This window comes from Agelaius tricolor, unplaced genomic scaffold, assembly GCF_023055355.1.
Source record: "Agelaius tricolor isolate 1412-34295 unplaced genomic scaffold, bAgeTri1.0.p SCAF_15, whole genome shotgun sequence".
NCBI classification, from domain to species: domain Eukaryota; kingdom Metazoa; phylum Chordata; class Aves; order Passeriformes; family Icteridae; genus Agelaius; species Agelaius tricolor.
Genome location: NW_027269275.1, coordinates 13759580 through 13775780, shown reverse-complemented (window position 1 = coordinate 13775780; position 16201 = coordinate 13759580). Strand labels below are relative to the sequence as shown.

Here is a 16201-nt window from a genome sequence, read left to right as displayed (position 1 = left end):
TTGTAAAAGGGTGGCAGCTGTGCCTGGTGGGCGTTTCCAGGGGGCTGGTAACCACCATGCCTTCACTGCTCTCCCAGAGGAGCATGCTCCAGGATCAAAACTGGCCTGAAAAATTCACATCCCAAGTCATCAGGAATGCAGGAGGTTTTATTGGCAGTAAAAGGTCAACACGTTCTCTTGGTTTCCTCGTGTGAGGATGATGGGGGGTCTCAGGTCCTGAGAGAGGGTCTCGAGCCAGGCCATGTAGAGGGAGCTGGGGCAGCGGCCCTTCCTGCCGATGGGCGGAGTGCTGCGGCACAGCGGGGAGGGGCGTGAGCAGGGCCGGCACCCAGCCCGACACAGCCCCTTCTCAGTCCAGTGCAGGTTATTTCCCTAAAAACGGGCAACACCACATCCTCCCACCCGACGGGACCCAAGCTGGAGCCCTTGGTGTCTTCCAGGGGGTTTTCCCGGTGGTGCAGCATTCTCACCAGAGCATTAGGGTGTCTGTGCAGGACCTCCCCACCCAGGGAGGGGTGAACATCCCGAGGGATGATTCCCATGGGGCAAGAAATAGGCGTGAGGGCATTTCTGGCACCTACATGGCTATGAGTGCTGCATCCCGCGAGTAATCCCGCAAAATCTCATTCAGCCTCACTTGTCGGAGCGACTGTGGAGCAATCAAGAGCATCAAGAAACACAAAATAATGGTTTCCAGAAAGGCTACATTTTGTCTAAAAAGCAGGAGACCCTTTGCAGGAGCTCCCCTAGCACTGCTGCTACCTTGGCTCTGTTTTTATCGACCTCCTCATCAGAAATCTTCCAGGGACAGCCCTGTCTCATCTCATTCACTGTGGCCTCGTCTTTGAAGCCATCGTTCAGCCTGAAGGGAGCGATGAGTTCATCAAATCTCTTGATGCTGCAACACAAGCAGACAGTGCCAAGGAAGAGTGTCTGGGCAGGTTTGGGGGCGCTGTGGGGGCACGGGGAAGGGAAGGGGGGTGGTTACTGCTCTGGCCGGGGTTTCTGGTTGATGTCAGGGAGGATGTGGACCTCATGGAAGCCAAGGCGGAACTTGCTCAGTAGAGAGACAATCCTAATGGAGGGAAAAGGACATTTTCCAAAGTTAACAGGGAATGGTAGCTCTCTAACAGGGACCTGCCACAGCAGAGAACCCTGCTGCTGGCCTTAGTTTGAACTTTGGGTTTTCCCACTCTGCAGCCACATTGATTTCCAGAGAAACGAGGGAAAGCAGCCAGGTCAGAGCTCACAGACCCCATTATGGCAAAGCTAGGAGGGCTCAGCAGGATGGGAAGCAGCTTGTGTCACCAGCCACAGGACAGTGGCAGTGGCTGAGTGGCTAAGAGCTGCAGTGGCCACCAGCACTTACGCCTTCCTCTCCTCGTCCATCCTGTTGATCTGCCCACCGACAAACACCCGGATTTTGCACTTTCCCCACCGCTTCTTGCGCCCCAGCAGGTAGGGGATGAGCAGCGTGAGACCTGGCCCCAAAACACCCGGTGGGAATGCAGCAGTGACCCCCAGGCTCACCAGCGCTTCCTTCCTTGGTGCCAAAGGCCAGGGATGCCCTGGCACCATTTGGCAGGACTGAGCCCTCCTGGGCACTGCAGTGGAGGTGCTGGGCTCACATTATCTGGACAGATGGAAGGTGAAGGTTACCTCCATCATCAAAGAGCCAGTAAATGTCAATGGTCTTCTTGCCCTGCTTGCTCTGGAAGATAGTGCTTGCCTGCTGCTCACTGGCCAAGGTGGTGGGGTCCACTGCTGGGGCAAGAGGATCCTGGTATCAGCAAAGGGCACCACCAGCCACAGATTAAAGGCATCACTTCTTCCTGGTCCCAGCCCTGCTCCTCAGGGCTTGAAACCCCCACCCTACCTGCAAAATAATCCTCAGAGCTGGGGATTCTCTGGGTGGTCACAAGCTAGGATCAACCTACCTGTGCCTGGGGCTGCTCTGCTGCCAGTGCCATTCTCAGGGTGCTCTGCTGCCTCGAATGTGGGGTTAACTGAGGAGGGAGGAGAAGAGCAAGGGCAGCACAGCAGTGCCTCACTGTCCCCATCCCCTTTGAGCCCAGCACAGGAGTGATGTCCTGCCAGGACTGTGGCCTTTGTCTGGGGACATGGTGCTGGCTGGCACATCCCACAACTCCATGTCTCTGTGCATCCCTGGCCAACCAAAGCCACCTACCATGTGCCTGCAGCACTCGGGAAACATTCAGCCCTTCTTTCATCCGCATTAAGCACACGCCATACTTGAAATCAAACGCGTCGCTGGAAGGAGGGAGGAGAAGGCAGTTAATGGAGGGTGCACTCTCAGCCCAGCTGGACCCTGCACGTGTGACTGCAGCCATCAGTGGAGCCACCAGCAGGTGCCAGTGTCCCCAAGAGGTGGAGGAGCCAGGGTGGCCGTACTGCAGGATGCCCACGTAGTCCTCCAGGCTCTGGGGAGATGCCGTCCGCCAGTTCCTCTTGTAGCCCAGCACTAAGATGTTAGGTCTCATCTTCCCAAGGCCAGCAGCCTATGGATAGATGTCCCCATGAGACCCTTCTGCAGGGACAGACGGACACAGGTGGTGTCAGTCCACTCCATGGGGGAGCAACACAGGGGGGTGACTGCAGATCATGGAGGGAGGTCAGAACTCCCCCAAGCTGTGACAAAGAGGAGGGACCCTGCTGCTGGAAGGGCAGTGATGGCTGTACCTGGATGAGCATTTGGACACCACTTCTCAAATCCTCAGCCACCACATCCGTGTAGAAAGCCTTGATCTTCCTCTTCATTAGCCACTTAGTGTGGCCGTCTGCCATCAGCCGTGACTCTGGCATCTTCTGCTTCCACGGGCCCTGCAGGAATCGGGAGCAGGAGCTCAGGCAGCCCCTTCCAACTGCAACAAGTCTTGCCACCAAGAACTTCTAGCTCCTCTTCCCAAATCATTGGCAAGAGGTGGATGTAACCACTGCACACATGGGAGGTTGCAATCACAGCCAAGAAAGCCAGTGAATCCAGGGAGTTAACAGCCAGTGCACACAATCCCACCAGTCCTGTGGGAGCAGATGAGCTGGTTCTTACTGCACCCAATTGCTCTGGAGACCTCAGGGCTGCAGGACCGCCCTGTCCTCGGAGCAACTACTTCATCTTCCAAATCTTCCGCAATTAATTGTCAAAGGGAAGCCATAAGCCCACAGGGACATCCTGATGCTTCACCAATATTGCTTAACAACTCAGAGGGGCTTCCAGTTGACACATTTCATCATCCAGTAGCACAAAAGTGGGCACATTTCAACCTCCACCCTATATCCACCAGGATACAACTGGATTTCCCAGCCCACCACCCACTGGTGGCCAGAGCCCCCAGGACAAGGAACAAATCAGCTTCCACAGGTGACTCACGATCAGCACGTTGCCACAGAGCATCAGGCTGAGGTTCTTGGTGAAGGTCCCCACAAAATCCACCAGTGCTGGGCGGAAGTTGGGCGGGCCAGTCAGCACCAGGCACTGCGGTCTGCAAGCAGGGGAAGAAGGGAGTGAGGAATAGTACTTTGGAGGCATCCAGCCCTTTTGGAATGAGCCATGTCTCTTCTCCCATGCTTGGCCAGTGGCAACTATAGGGAGCATCTTTAGAATGAGAAAATATTATGTGGCCTGAGTGTCCAGTCTCACTCTTTGGTCTTATACCAGATGAGACCAATGCGTCTGTGTCTGCCTGCCCCTGGAGAGGGCACGGTTTGCCCAGTTTCTACCTTACGTGGCACAGACAGGGGATTTTGGAGAAAGACACATTTTGCTGTAGCTCCTGATTACTGAGGGTGGTGGTGAGGGTGTGGCCATGCCTCCCTGGGATTACTGGAGGCAGGAGCTGGCTCTTCATCCCACTCCCTCCATGCCCAGCACTGCAATGAGCTGCCCTTGCCTGTAGTTCTTGATGTGCTCATCCACTTCACTCAGCCCCACTGAGTAGTTGAGGGCCATGTTGTAGGAGCTGGCTTGCATGGAGGAGCCCCAGTTGACATCTGCATGGGGAAGATGGATTAACAACAGGACCAGACACCTTCTGGAGCATCACCAGTGCCAGGTTACCACCACCCACCTGGCTTTTTGTAGAGGACATATCCCAGGAGGAAGATGACAATGCCGAAGGCAATGAGGGCTGCCCACCAGGTCAGCAGGAACATGATCACCACTGAGACAGCAGCTCCAAAGAGTGCAGCCCACTTGCTGTAATACCGAAAGGATGGTCGCCAGCCTGCACGCAAACACACACACACAGAGCCGCTGCCGGGAGGGGGAGCCGCACCGGGAGCCGCCGCCGCAGGGCGCGGCTGGCGTGGCACAGCCCACCTGGCGAGTTGGTGATGGAGGCGTGGAAGCAGCTGAAGTTGATGAGGGCGTAAGAGCAGAGGAAGAAGTTGGAGATGATGGGGGCGATGGCATTGAGCTCGGCTGTGGGAGGAAGAGAGAGTGAGCTGTCAGTGGTGGAGACTGAGCCACCCTGCTGGTGGCAGGCTGCAGGAGGGTACTGGGGCAGCAAGCACCCACCGATGAGGATAAAGCCAACAGCAATCACATAGGTGAGCATGTAGCCACGGATGGGCTCGCTGTTCCTCCCATAGCCCTTCCCAAAGAAGCCGATGAGAGGATAGAGCTGGTCCTTGCAGAGACACTGCAAAGAGAGACACAGTGGGGACAGCAGGCTTTGCCCGGGACATGGGATGGCAGTGCCGTGGTGGCTCCTGCATCCGTAAGAGCAAGGGCCAAACTGGAGCCATGCCCTGTGTTGACAGCAGCATCCTCCTTGCCCCAGGGCTGCTCACGGATGCAGAGCCCTGCACTAAGGAGCACCAGCCACTACTGAGCTCAGGGAGAGGAGCTGGGGTGTGCAGACACCACCCTCTCACCTGGAAGACTTTGGGGGCTGAGACAAGGCAAGCCAGTGCTGAGGAGAGGGTAGCACCAAAGATTCCTGCTGTAATGAGGGGGCCAAATCCAGACACCATGCTCATGCTCTGCATGAAAACCAGGGGATCAGGAACCCCAGCATCTCTGGTGCACCAACCTCCACCACAACCCTGAGGGATTTCCAGCCCCAGGCCCCATCCTGCTGCATTTCCTTTAACATTATCCAGGCAGCAAAGTCCAGCCACATCCAAAAGCCCACTGCCTGGTGCCTTCCTGTTAAAAAATGGCTGTTTCAAGAGCATGGGTGCCCCCCAGGATGGCAGGGAGGTGCCAGGCATGCAGCTGCCCTGGGAAAGCCATCCATTGCAGCACAAACCTGGCCAGGAGCAGGAACAGGGGCTGGCCATGGTTCTGAGCAGTACCTGGTAGTAGTTGCTGAGCCCATACCGGCAGCTCTGCTGTTGGGCACAGGCAGTGAAGTTCCAGCCGAAGCTGCAGGCCAGCCCCTCACAGCCCGGCGAGCCCACGGCCACGCTGTCATTCAGGCTGCCTGAGGCATCTCGGACCACACAGGCACCTGGGGGGACACACAGGGCTAGAGCAGGGCTGGCACCTCTCCACGGTTTCAGGAAGCCCAGCCCCACATCCCATTGCCTGTGACAACTCCCAAGTCCCTGCCATGGGGCTTTGAGCAATGCCAGGAGCTCCACTGCCCACCCAGGATGACTTTGCCCCAGGTGGGGGTAAAAACAAGGTCTGGCACCTGTGGCACTCACAAAGGGATATCAGTGCCAGTGTCCACAGCTTGCTCCTGGCTCCTACGCACCTGCATCCTCCCAGGCCACCCATTTTGGGTAGAGGCCAGCCCACCCACCCAGACCCACTTACCAATGGTAGCAGAAAGCACCAGGTAGGACATGGTGGTCCAGAAGATGGCCATCAAGGTGCCCTTGGGGATGGCCACAGCAGGATCCTGCGCAAGGGAGTTGCAGAGATATGTAAGACAGCTTCCCAGCAGCAGTGCTAATGTAGGCAGCTTATTTGTGGCTGCTGTACAGGAGGAATTTTAATTCACTGTATCACAAAGCCACAGAGCATCTCCTGGCTGAGCCCAAAGTTTCCATAAGAAATAAAGTCCAAAGGTTGGATCAAAATGAAAGCCACAGGGGAAAAAAGGGCTTGAGCCCTGAGAAACACTGGCTCAGGCAGCAAGAGTCACAACCCACCTTCAGGTCACCTGAAATGTTGGCCCCAGCCAGGATGCCGGTTGCAGATGGGAAGAAAATGGAAAACAAGCCAAAGAAGGAGCCCTCAGGTCCACGCCAGTTGGGCACAAAGTTCTGAGCAAAGATATCAGCTGGGGAAAAAGCAGAGGAGGAGCATTTGAGGCCTCTTGGGTACTTTTTTCCTGGCTAAAGCACCTCAGCACTGGCTGGGTGCTCTCCCCAAACTGCAGCAAAGAGCCAGGCTCCAGAGATGCACTTGGACCTGCTGAGTGCAACCCCAGCCTGTGGCAGACCCACCTCGGTAGCTGAAGAAGCCCTTTGCTTGCTTCTCAGCAGTGGCTGGGATCACTGTCCCCACCAGGTAGTTAATGAAGGAAACCAGGATGACCAGGAAGAACAGTATCTGTGCCTGCCAGACCAGAAAGAGCCAGCTGAAGGATTGGGTGTTTAGGCACAGAAAAAGTGAAGAATGCATTAGGAGAAACCCATGCCCATTATTAGGAAGCTACAGGCATCCTCTGCTCCTCATATGGCTGGTGGCCAGCAGGGACAGCTCTTATCAGCCCAGGAGAAAAATGTGAGCAGGAGTGAGGGTTACCTTGGCCTCCCATTCCATGCCAGCCAGGGAGATGCCCAGCAGCACCGTCACAGTGATGACCCCGATGATTCGGATGTCATTGGTGGGGTCCACAATGAGGGAATTGTGCTCCTGAGGAAAGGGAGCTACTTACAACATGGAAATAACCCTCTTCCTTACCAAACCACTGGTTTTTCTGTGAGTTATAGCAGCCACTGTTTGATTATCAGTGGTCCAATGATAATGCAAATATTGATAATCAACACAGGTTGTGCAAGGAGAAAGTGGGGATGGAGGGGTAGGGAGGCATTGGGACCCAGAGGACAGAGAGCTGCTCCCTTACCTGCAGCAGGTCCCGGACAGTTTCAGCAAAGCCCACTGTGTGCATGGCCACAGCCACAGCGTTTGCAAAGGCAAAGATCAGCCCGATGGAGCCGCCCAGCTCCGGCCCCAGGCTCCGCGAGATGAGGAAGTAGGTGCCTCCTGAGGCAGGGAACACCCCATGGCATTACTGCTTCCCCCACGTTTTTGAGGTTCCCCCACACTTCACAGCCCATGCCAGCAGCTCACATCCATGGGGCAGCCCCAGGATAAAGAGATCCCTGGAGTGGCTGGGAAGGAACACACTACCTGACTTCACTTTGCCATTGGTGGATATGGCAGAGATGGACAAGCCGGTTATTGTGGTCACTGTCACAGACATGAGGATGATGAGCCACGTCAGGGCTGTGGGGAAAGGGCATTGCTTCACTGCTGTATCCCCCCAGCCTTCCCTAGAGTCCCACCACCCCCAAGGTGATGATGGGCCCAGTGCCACTGTCCAGCCCATGGTGAACTGCAGCACCCACCGATTCCTGCCTGGGCGGTGATCCAGGGCAAGCGCAAGTAGAGGATAACTCCCCAAATGTTCAGCATGCAGCGGATCTGAGGGGGACAGAGGGGACCTGGCCATCAGGGCATTGACACCTGGGGATGGCCAAACCATCCAGCTCTGCTGCTCCTCAGAGAAAACCACCCCACCGAGGAGGGCAGGGAACTGCTCAAAGCACACGTGCTTGCAAAAATATAGACATTGGGGAAAAATGCAACAAGGGTACAATGCTTACGAGGTAGGAGGGCGGGTGGATGCTCGTGGGGGATGGGTCACACTCACCATGACGCCCTTCACCCAGCCAAAGCGGACAGGTTCGGGCTCGGAGTCTCTGCCTGGCTCCCCTTCTGCCTCCTCCAGCCCAGCCTCCGGCCCAGCCTCTGGCAGGCCATTGCTGTGCTGCAGGTCCGACACCGGCGTGCGAAGGCGGCCCGGGTCAGGCTGTGGGACGAGGGGAAGGTAGGTGAGGGTGGACTTCAGGCAGCTGTCCCTGGAGGCAATGCTCTGGCTGAGCACACAGCTGGATTCTCTGGCTTCTCTCAGGGCCTTCTTGGGGATATGCAGTCGGCACAGCACCAGTAACGGCACCAAGAGGCAGGAGACAGAGTGACCCACCACAGACGCTTCACAGGGACCAGCAGCATGGCCGGGGATGCCAGAGATGCTATGGGTACAGCCAAGCCCCCTGTTACCTTGAGGATGGAGTGCAGGTCAGCCAGCGAGGGCCTGCCCTTCCTGGGGTCGCCCACCCCCTTGCTGTTGGCATAGTGCTCATAGGCTGGCACCACATCCACCGTGTTGTAGCCGAAGGTCCTGGTGCAGAGGGTGCTGCTGGACAGCTGGGTGGGCTGGACACTGTCACAGCTGGACCCCTCAGTGGGTGTGTAGGGACCCCGGCCCCCCTCCTCCATGCCCAGGAAGGTGCTGATGGTGAAGCGGCCACTGCAGCGGGCTGGGGGCAGATCTGGGATGGGCAGCTCGGCCATTGCCCCTGCCCAGCAGCCTGCCAGGGGGACAGGGTGGAGAGGGGCTTGCCGGCTTTATACCCCGCAAAACCGGAGCGAGGTGACCGGCACACACCCACCACTGATGCTAATAGAGGAAAGGAATCAGCTGGAACCACCCCGAGCTGGTCAGGGGGAAAAAAATAGCTGGAAGGGATACCAAAACCACCATAATGGGCATCACTGCCTCCCAGCGCTCGATGGGGGCAGCGATAACGGATTTGAGATTAAGTCCCAAGGACAGATCAGCAGAGAAATGCAGCGCTGAATTTGCCTCCGGCCCCAACCCAGGAACATTCAGTTCACAGGGATTTATTATGGAAAAAGGGAGTAAGACTCCCACGCACCCTCGCCCTTCCCTGGGATACTGCCCCAGACCCGTCAGATCTCGTAAATCATCCTGGCTGGTCTCCAAGATGCCGCCTGTGGCATTGAGCTGGGCCGGATGTGGGGAGGGGAACGGCGCCTTTATCTCACAGTGAAACCAGGGGGAAGGGGGGAGTGTGACATCAAGGGATCTGAGGGATGCTCCTGCTGGAACTCAGATTCCAGGCTGCTGGAGAAGACAGGGTGCACAGAGGGGTGTAAGTCTGTCTGTGCTTGTCCAGGGCTGGGAGCTGGCAGCTCTCAATACCAGGCAGCAGAGAGGCCCATGGTCCCACAGCCCCCTTCCCCTCCAGACCCAGGGACAGGGTACCAGTGAGCCCCCAGGGCTCAGAACCGGCCCCAGTCCCACCCTGAGTCAACAAGCCACTTAAACCCTTGCTCCCATCACACAAAACAAGAGCTGAAGCTGTGTGGCAGTAACCCCACAGCCACAGGAGGCAAGGACAGGGGGAGCGATGGGTGCTTGTAACACTCCCCAGCCCCTGTCACATGTGCCACCAAAGCAGTTACAGATAAGATCAGCAAAGACAGCAAACAAGGCCAGCAATAAAATTCGAGGGCAGTCCATTGGAATTTCAGCTCCGTGTGGCTTTGCAAGTTAATGGAAAATTGGGCCTGGCTGCCGAGGTGCCTCTGGCTGTCTTTGCATTCACACACAAATTTTGACCTATTTTTGAGGACTTGCTCCAGCCCCCTTGTTTGTGTGAGGGCAGACGGCCGTGATCACCAAGCCCTGCGCAGCCGGGGGAAGCTGAGGGCAGCAGCCCGGTCTGCATCCCTGCTCAGCCCTTCCAGCACTGCAGAGCACCTGGGAGCCCAGAGCAGGGACAAGGGCGAGGTGGGGATGAGGAGAGAGCCTCACCCCAGAGCACCTCACACAACAACCTCCACAAACTGGACACCAGCTTCCTCTCACAACAGATGCACCAGCAGACTCACACCCAGCAGAAGTGGCTTTATTTTAGAACCTCACCTCATCAAAACCGCTGATTTGCCCAAAGCAGCACAAATCAGTCCCTTAAGTGGGGGGTCTGTTAAACACAGCACAGTCAGAGATGCTCCGGAAGACACAGGAGGGGGCTCCAGAGGCGGGCGAGAGCGAAGCGAGTGGTATGATGCAACCCTGGTGTGGTGAAATAGCCGGATTGTAGGAAGCGCTTGCCGTCGGCCTGATTCACAACACCAGCTGCAGCAACAATACCGGGGCAGCGGCGGCGCTGGGAGCTGCGGCAGGGAGGGAGCTCTGCAGCCTCCCCCCAGCCCCTCCACTCACATGAAGAGGCGCCGAGTTGTTTCTGCAAGGCTTTCCCTCACTTCCAGCCGATCCCCCAGTTTGGTCTGGATGTTAAATGCATCAAATGAACCCAAAATCGAGTCAAGCAGAGCATGGTGCAGTGCATTACACAGCTTCTTTTAAAGACTGCCTAAGTGTTACATTCCGAAAGGCTTTAATGAAGCTTTAATTGACCCGTCTCCATCCCTGTGGAAGAGGGAACCTACCCTGAGTGACACAGGACACGCGAACGATGCAGGGGCTGCTCAGCACTGCAAACCCTCTGTGCAGAGCAGACTCAACTTATCAGCACCACAGCAAAGAAAGCCTGTGAACAGAAAAGAGATGGTTATTCAGCCAGCTGCCAGTAACCTTTCCCAGTGGGAACACACAGGTCATCTCCCATCTCTTCCTCACACCATTTCCATCTTTCCAACTTCAAACCCAGAGAGAAAGAGGACAAAAATGCTGGTACAGGGACATGAATAGAGGCAGTATTTGAGTGCTGTCCCACCCCAGGGACATGGAACTGGAATGAACAATATCCTCTTCTTCCAGCTGGAAGGAAAACATTTTGCTGCTTTGATAGGCTGAGGTTACAAGGGTTAGGAGAGTAACAAAACCAAAAGAAATTATTTATTTTTTTCTGAACACAATTCCTTCAGCTCCTGCAAGGAACAAGGTCCAAGCAGTGTCTTAGACAAAGGCAGAAGTAGTAGGAAATGGTGGTGAACAGAGAAGCCACCTCATTTAGCAGGTCTACTCCAGCCAGATGGTCTGGAAAACATACTGAAAAATCAGATTGAGATGCACAATCTGCATTCAGCAGGGAAATCCAAGCAAAGGCAGAGGAGTAGGAATGTAACCCATAGGCAAGTACCCTGACTTTGGCCAGCATACTCTGGGGTAATAGTGAAAATACTTAAAAGGATTCATTTTGTTATCTGGACTAGAAAAACCTCACAGAGACAGCTGAGAAGACAGGACTCACTGACACCAGCTTTCTGACAGTGTTTAGGCCATCGAGGCACATTTCAGCAGTGCCACTTCCCACAGGAGCTTACTGTCTTCCCTTAACTCAGTGTAGTTTTTACCAGGTTAACCCTGGGCAGAACTTTTAACTAATTTTTCCCTATTGGGCTGGTAACATAGAGCAGAAGTTTACAGAGAGTATTTCTAGATTTCTCTGCAACTCCCCTGTAAATCCAGACCACCTCACTCAGCCCTTGGTCCTTGGAGGAGGTGCAGCTCTGGGAGCTGCTGTGCTGGAATTGCAGCATGTGTGGATGTTTCAGAACCACAGAGCCACACAAGCTGTGGGGGACAGACCTGGAGACTGCCTGCCTCTGCTGCATCCACACCAGAACAAGATTGTAACACACCCTCACAGCAAACACCTTTTCACTTTTTCCTCTGATCTCCTACAGCAACACAAGCTTCAGCTGTATTTGACTAAAACCAATGAGTCACCCTTGGAATGCATCTCATCTACCTGGAGGAGCTTTAGTGCCAGGGATTAGTCTCAAGGTAAGAAAAAGCAGATGGAATTATCCTGAACTTAATTTGCGCTTGCTTTGTGTATAAAGAGCAGAGCTCCACTGACTTAGAGAAGATTTGTCAGTTTTTATTCAGGATGAATTCAGCTCAGATGAACATCCCTGGCTCTGCTGCACACTGTGCACTATTCCCTGTTGTAAAGGGAGTGCATGGTGACACCACCATTGAACAGGCTACACCAAACAAAAGGCATGAGTTTAGTGACACCCCAAAAAACCCTTCCAGCACATAAGCTATTCAGAAAAGGCTAAGCTTGTAAATTAGCAAAGTCAGAGTGATGGTGCAAAACCTGAGGGAGCAGAAGCTGATTGTTCTCTCCAGCAGAATAAGCACGAGGTGGAAGGAAAACAGGGACATCTGGAAAACCATGGGGGTGCCTTATTCAGCAAAGCACCAGGATGTGCATCAGCATCTACCTCAAAGCCCTTGAAGTCATGCAGAGGAGTCAGGTTTGCCAGAGCCAGGCTCAGGCACTGAGCTGGAACCTGCCACTCTGGGGAATGTGGGAAGATGGATGGGATGTAACATTCACCACCTAAGAAGAAATCACAGGGCAATCAACAAGTAATAAACTAACTCCAAATATCTGTGGCTCTTTCTGTTATACCCATAATCTTTTATCTTGATGGAAATGGGGCTGGTCTTACCTTTTCAGGGTTAGTCTCGGGACTTGGACTCCCTGGGGTTTATTTCCCATTTGTCCTTCACAGAAGGATCATCTTGGATTTTGAAAGCATGAAATATTCAGTTTCTGATTTGCTTAAAAAGTGACCAAAGGCTGGAATCACAACCACTGGGCACAAAGAGAGGAAACTATATACAGATATCAACTTTCCCAACACCCAAGAAGGCTGAAAAGCACCAGAAAGCACCTGCTCTAGCCTCCTCGAAGGGCAGATGGAGAAAGGGTACTGTACTGCTTACAGAAGGTGCCCAGGTTCAACACTGGACATCAGAACATGCCAGGGAGGCAGCATGATAGCTCTCCTGAGCAGGGGATGGGCAAGAGGCAGCAGAACAAGGTCCTGAAATGGCAGCACTAAGAGCTGAGCCTCAAAGGACTTCTGTTCCTGCATGAATGGCAGATCAGGGAGAGAGAATTACAGTGGGGAAGGTGGCCCTCACCCTTGCCAGAGTCCAGCAAACATTGTCCCTCTCTTGCTCAGGTCAGTGGTTGCCTGAGGACAGGTGCAGACTTGCCAGACTCTCTGTAGGGGAGGTGGTTTCATGCTGGGAGTAACTCAGGGACAGGCTGAGCACCAGCAAGGAGAACACAGGAGCAGGATCATCCTGCAGGACTGCATCTGGGGCAGCCCTGGCCCCACCACCTCTGTCCACAAACAACAGGGAAGGCTCCTGTTCTCTAGGGAATGGGATCAATTCTTACCTGAGATATGCCAAGAAGCATTTCCACACAAATATACCAGAAATATTAACAGGCAATACAGCTTTCCACACTCACCTGTTGACAAGTTTGTTAGGCAATTCCAGGCCACTCCCACCCCAAATAACTCCTTGGTAACTCACCAACTCCCCTTTACCTGCAGAGTGTTGTCCAGGTCTCCCTCAGCCTTCAGTTGGGACATCCTGGCCATGCTAGAGGAGCACTCCATGCTGTACACAATCCCTAGCTCTATCCTCTGAGACCCCAGCAGCTGGTTTGCTAATGCCCAGAGACATGGACTGGGGTGGCTGGCAAGCCCTTTGCTTCCTGTCCAAAGGGTGGACAAAACTTATTCTACAACATTTCTGGTGAAAAAAATAATTAGGAAAATTGTCATCATGTCAGTCAGACATTCCTCCATGCCAGTAAACAAAGACATTGCAAAATGGAGATGAATTCTCTCCCATGATAGCTGTTAACATACAAAGGCTGAAATCAGCCCCTGCATTTTGCTGCCTGGTCTGCATTCCAAATGCCACATGTTCTCATATCCCAGTAACACAAGAGGGTGAGACAGCAGCAGGGGAGCAGCAAGAGTAACCACCAACATTCCTCCCATTTTTTTCAAAGATAGGCAGTTATAGTAAAACTAAAATCTTCTACTGTAACATGCTCCTTGGGCTTTCACTCTTATTTAATTGTAGCTCAAAACACTTAAAGGTAACCATTTTTAAAGCCCTTTGCTTTTGTAGGGCTCACATTTCCGGCTAAACCAACAGTAACATCCACCCACACCCAACACAGCCTCACCTGGGCCTCTCTGCTTCAGCTTCCTCACTTCTGGTGAACTCCACAGGGGCCCACTTGGAATGCAACTGACTAAAATTCACATGCTGCTCACAAAAAACTCTCCTACCAAAAGATACCTGTTTCCAACCCAGCTGTTCCTGCAAAAGCTTCAGCAGAGCTCCAGGGCTGTGAGCCCCTGGTTCAGCACAGGGGTCTGTGCAGCACACAGAGCAGCAGCCACACAAGACAACAGGACAGACTGATGGCAGTGTGTCACAGGGGGCACTGGGGCATCAGACACATTTTCAACACTTAACATGCACCCAAAACCCCCTAAAGTTTCTCAGCTGAAAGTACATTAAGCAGTAAATCAAAGTTTTCTTCTCCATTTCCTCTTCTGCTATAAAATTCCATATTCCCGTCCCTACTGCAGAGCTATGACTTCTTTTTCTGCATAGCCTATTAACTAATCAAGAATTTCTAAATGCAAACCAATTGAAAATAAAAGTAATAAAAACATAAAAACACAAGAATCAGTGAAAATTAAAATGTCAAAAACAAATATCAAAACCAAAGAAATTTATTTGTCAACAAAAATACAGAATACAAAATGACACTGGTCCCATGGGCCCTCTGAACGTACTAAAGACAGGCACAGGCTGCTGCACCCCAGCCAAAGCTGCTCTGCTAATTCATAAGGATCTCCATTTGCACCAGTCTTGCATTCGTGTCTCCTGATGTTCTGTATGGGATCATCCCAGCAAACATTATCAGTGCCCGAGCCTGAGACTGAAGTTGCTAAAAAAGAGAAAAACAAAGTACAGTTACTTTAGTATAAAAAAAGATACCATACAACACTCTTCAAACAAACACATGTAATCTTTTTATCTCAGAGCTGCTCTCTAGAAAAGGAGCCTCTGCATTTCGAAGAAAATCCAATTATTCCCTTTTCCAACCATTAAAAGCATGTCAAGTTACCCTTTTGCTCAAAAACTAATCCTGTCTTATTTGAAAATACCCAAGAAAAAACATTTTCAGCAATGTGGGGCTTTGTTGTACTGCAGCAATCTTGTAATTTCTGCATGAACTGGGCTTTCCCAGGGCAACAGGATTCCTTGCAACCTTACAAAACGAAGTTGGTCCTGTTGAAATGCAGCATTAATGTTCTCAAAGCAGAGGCACTAGAAATGAATCAGAGATGCCACACACACCTGGAGATCTCCAACATCACCCTGCAACATAGCAATCTGCTCAAAGGCTCTTCCTGCCAATAACACAACACAAGCAGAGGCACCAAGTGCACTCAGACCTTTGCCCAAAGCAACCAAATCCCTTCTTGCACAGCAGAAGACTACAGAACAGCTAAAGGATTTAATGAATAATTTGTTTCACTTGTTAAAACTGTTATTAAAGTAAAAGGAAAGTCATTCCAATAACTGCTAGGAGTCAAGAGAATACAGAAAACCCCAATCTTTGTAGAAAGCTGTTCAGACTGCTTTGATTGCAAACAGGTGTTTCTTCTTAAATATTAAGCATCTCAAAATTACTGTACTGGAAGATCCAACTGTTCAAATCCTGCTTTCATCTACTGCCTTCAGGGAAAGCCAAAGGTTTTTAGGTTGCTGTTGGTGTGTGGATGGTAAATCTGATAGCAGGAACTTACAAACTGAGAAGTGGCTGAAGCCCATTCCGTGGCTGGGAACTGTTACAAACACCATTCCTGATGCCTCTTTGGCCTTTTTCAGAGTGCTGTTAAACCAGTCTGTTATTCAACAGCCACAGAGAAACTCTGGAGGCTGGTAATGGGAAAGCTGTGAGAGTTTTCCCTAGACTGACCTAATTGCCAACATCTCCCAGGACAGTTTCTCTCTCAAGCTGTCAGTCACCACCAGTGGACTGACAACTGGACAAGGTGGCCTGGAAATCACTCATTCTGCTCCAGTCAGTGTTTCCCAGCCTGCTCCCAAATGTGTCAGACAGTGAGGCTGTGTAATTACATCTGAGCTGCTGCTTTTCAGTGGAGGTCAAAACAGGTGGTAGATGAAAAAAAAAAAAAGCTTGTCAAGGTGTCTGACTTTGGAGTTAAAGTATTAAGAGATTAAGAGGCAAAAACTCTCACCATGACTAAGAAAGGTTGAGGAGGGGTATAAGTTACTGTTCTCTTTACCTTTACAGTAGCAATGATACCAGAGCTGGTCTATTTTCAAAAATCAAACCAATACTTTGGGAAGAACAAACA

General features: G+C 52.5%; 2 protein-coding genes across 14 annotated transcripts in view; both read right to left on the bottom strand.

Annotated features, from left to right (window-relative positions):
* Positions 1-129: 129 nt before the first annotated feature.
* SLC12A3 (solute carrier family 12 member 3) lies at positions 130-14381 on the bottom strand. 10 transcript variants are annotated; one of them, XM_071440498.1, is made up of 26 exons: positions 8198-14381; positions 7851-7934; positions 7546-7621; positions 7328-7423; positions 7041-7180; positions 6719-6829; positions 6418-6529; positions 6121-6251; positions 5783-5867; positions 5317-5471; positions 4894-5001; positions 4535-4658; positions 4337-4438; positions 4086-4241; positions 3909-4008; positions 3389-3500; positions 2701-2841; positions 2413-2519; positions 2189-2271; positions 1938-2006; positions 1660-1764; positions 1370-1481; positions 989-1075; positions 763-898; positions 582-649; positions 130-289 (listed from the first exon to the last, which is right to left on the bottom strand). In XM_071440498.1, the coding sequence occupies exons 1-26, from the start codon at positions 8552-8554 to the stop codon at positions 148-150; spliced, it is 3099 nt and encodes a 1032-aa protein (XP_071296599.1). In that variant the 5' UTR covers positions 8555-14381; the 3' UTR covers positions 130-147. The 10 variants fall into 10 exon arrangements, with proteins under 10 accessions (XP_071296599.1, XP_071296598.1, XP_071296596.1 ...); XM_071440497.1 differs by having other exon boundaries at positions 1660-1761; positions 7851-8009; positions 8261-14381; XM_071440495.1 differs by having other exon boundaries at positions 7851-8009; positions 10460-14381.
* Positions 14382-14526: 145 nt separating this feature from the next.
* Positions 14527-16201, bottom strand: part of NUP93 (nucleoporin 93) — a 76402-nt gene continuing 74727 nt past the window's right edge. For all 4 annotated transcript variants that reach the window (XM_071440501.1, XM_071440499.1, XM_071440500.1 and 1 more), the window contains one exon: positions 14527-14760. In XM_071440501.1, the coding sequence (XP_071296602.1) occupies positions 14650-14760 (111 nt within the window). In that variant the 3' untranslated portion in view covers positions 14527-14649. The remainder of the gene's footprint in view (positions 14761-16201) is intronic.

Bases quoted from the DNA above. Each gene is read 5' to 3' on its own strand.
- SLC12A3 (XM_071440489.1), bottom strand. From the start codon at position 7,682: ATGGTTTGGCCATCCCCAGGTGTCAATGCCCTGATGGCCAGGTCCCCT. The intron at 4,439-4,534 runs GTGGGTGCTTGC...TTCCTCCCACAG, and splicing joins TGTTGGCTTTATCCTCATCG to CCGAGCTCAATGCCATCGCC. The intron at 1,482-1,659 runs GTAACCTTCACC...TTTTGGGGCCAG, and splicing joins CTGGCTCTTTGATGATGGAG to GTCTCACGCTGCTCATCCCC.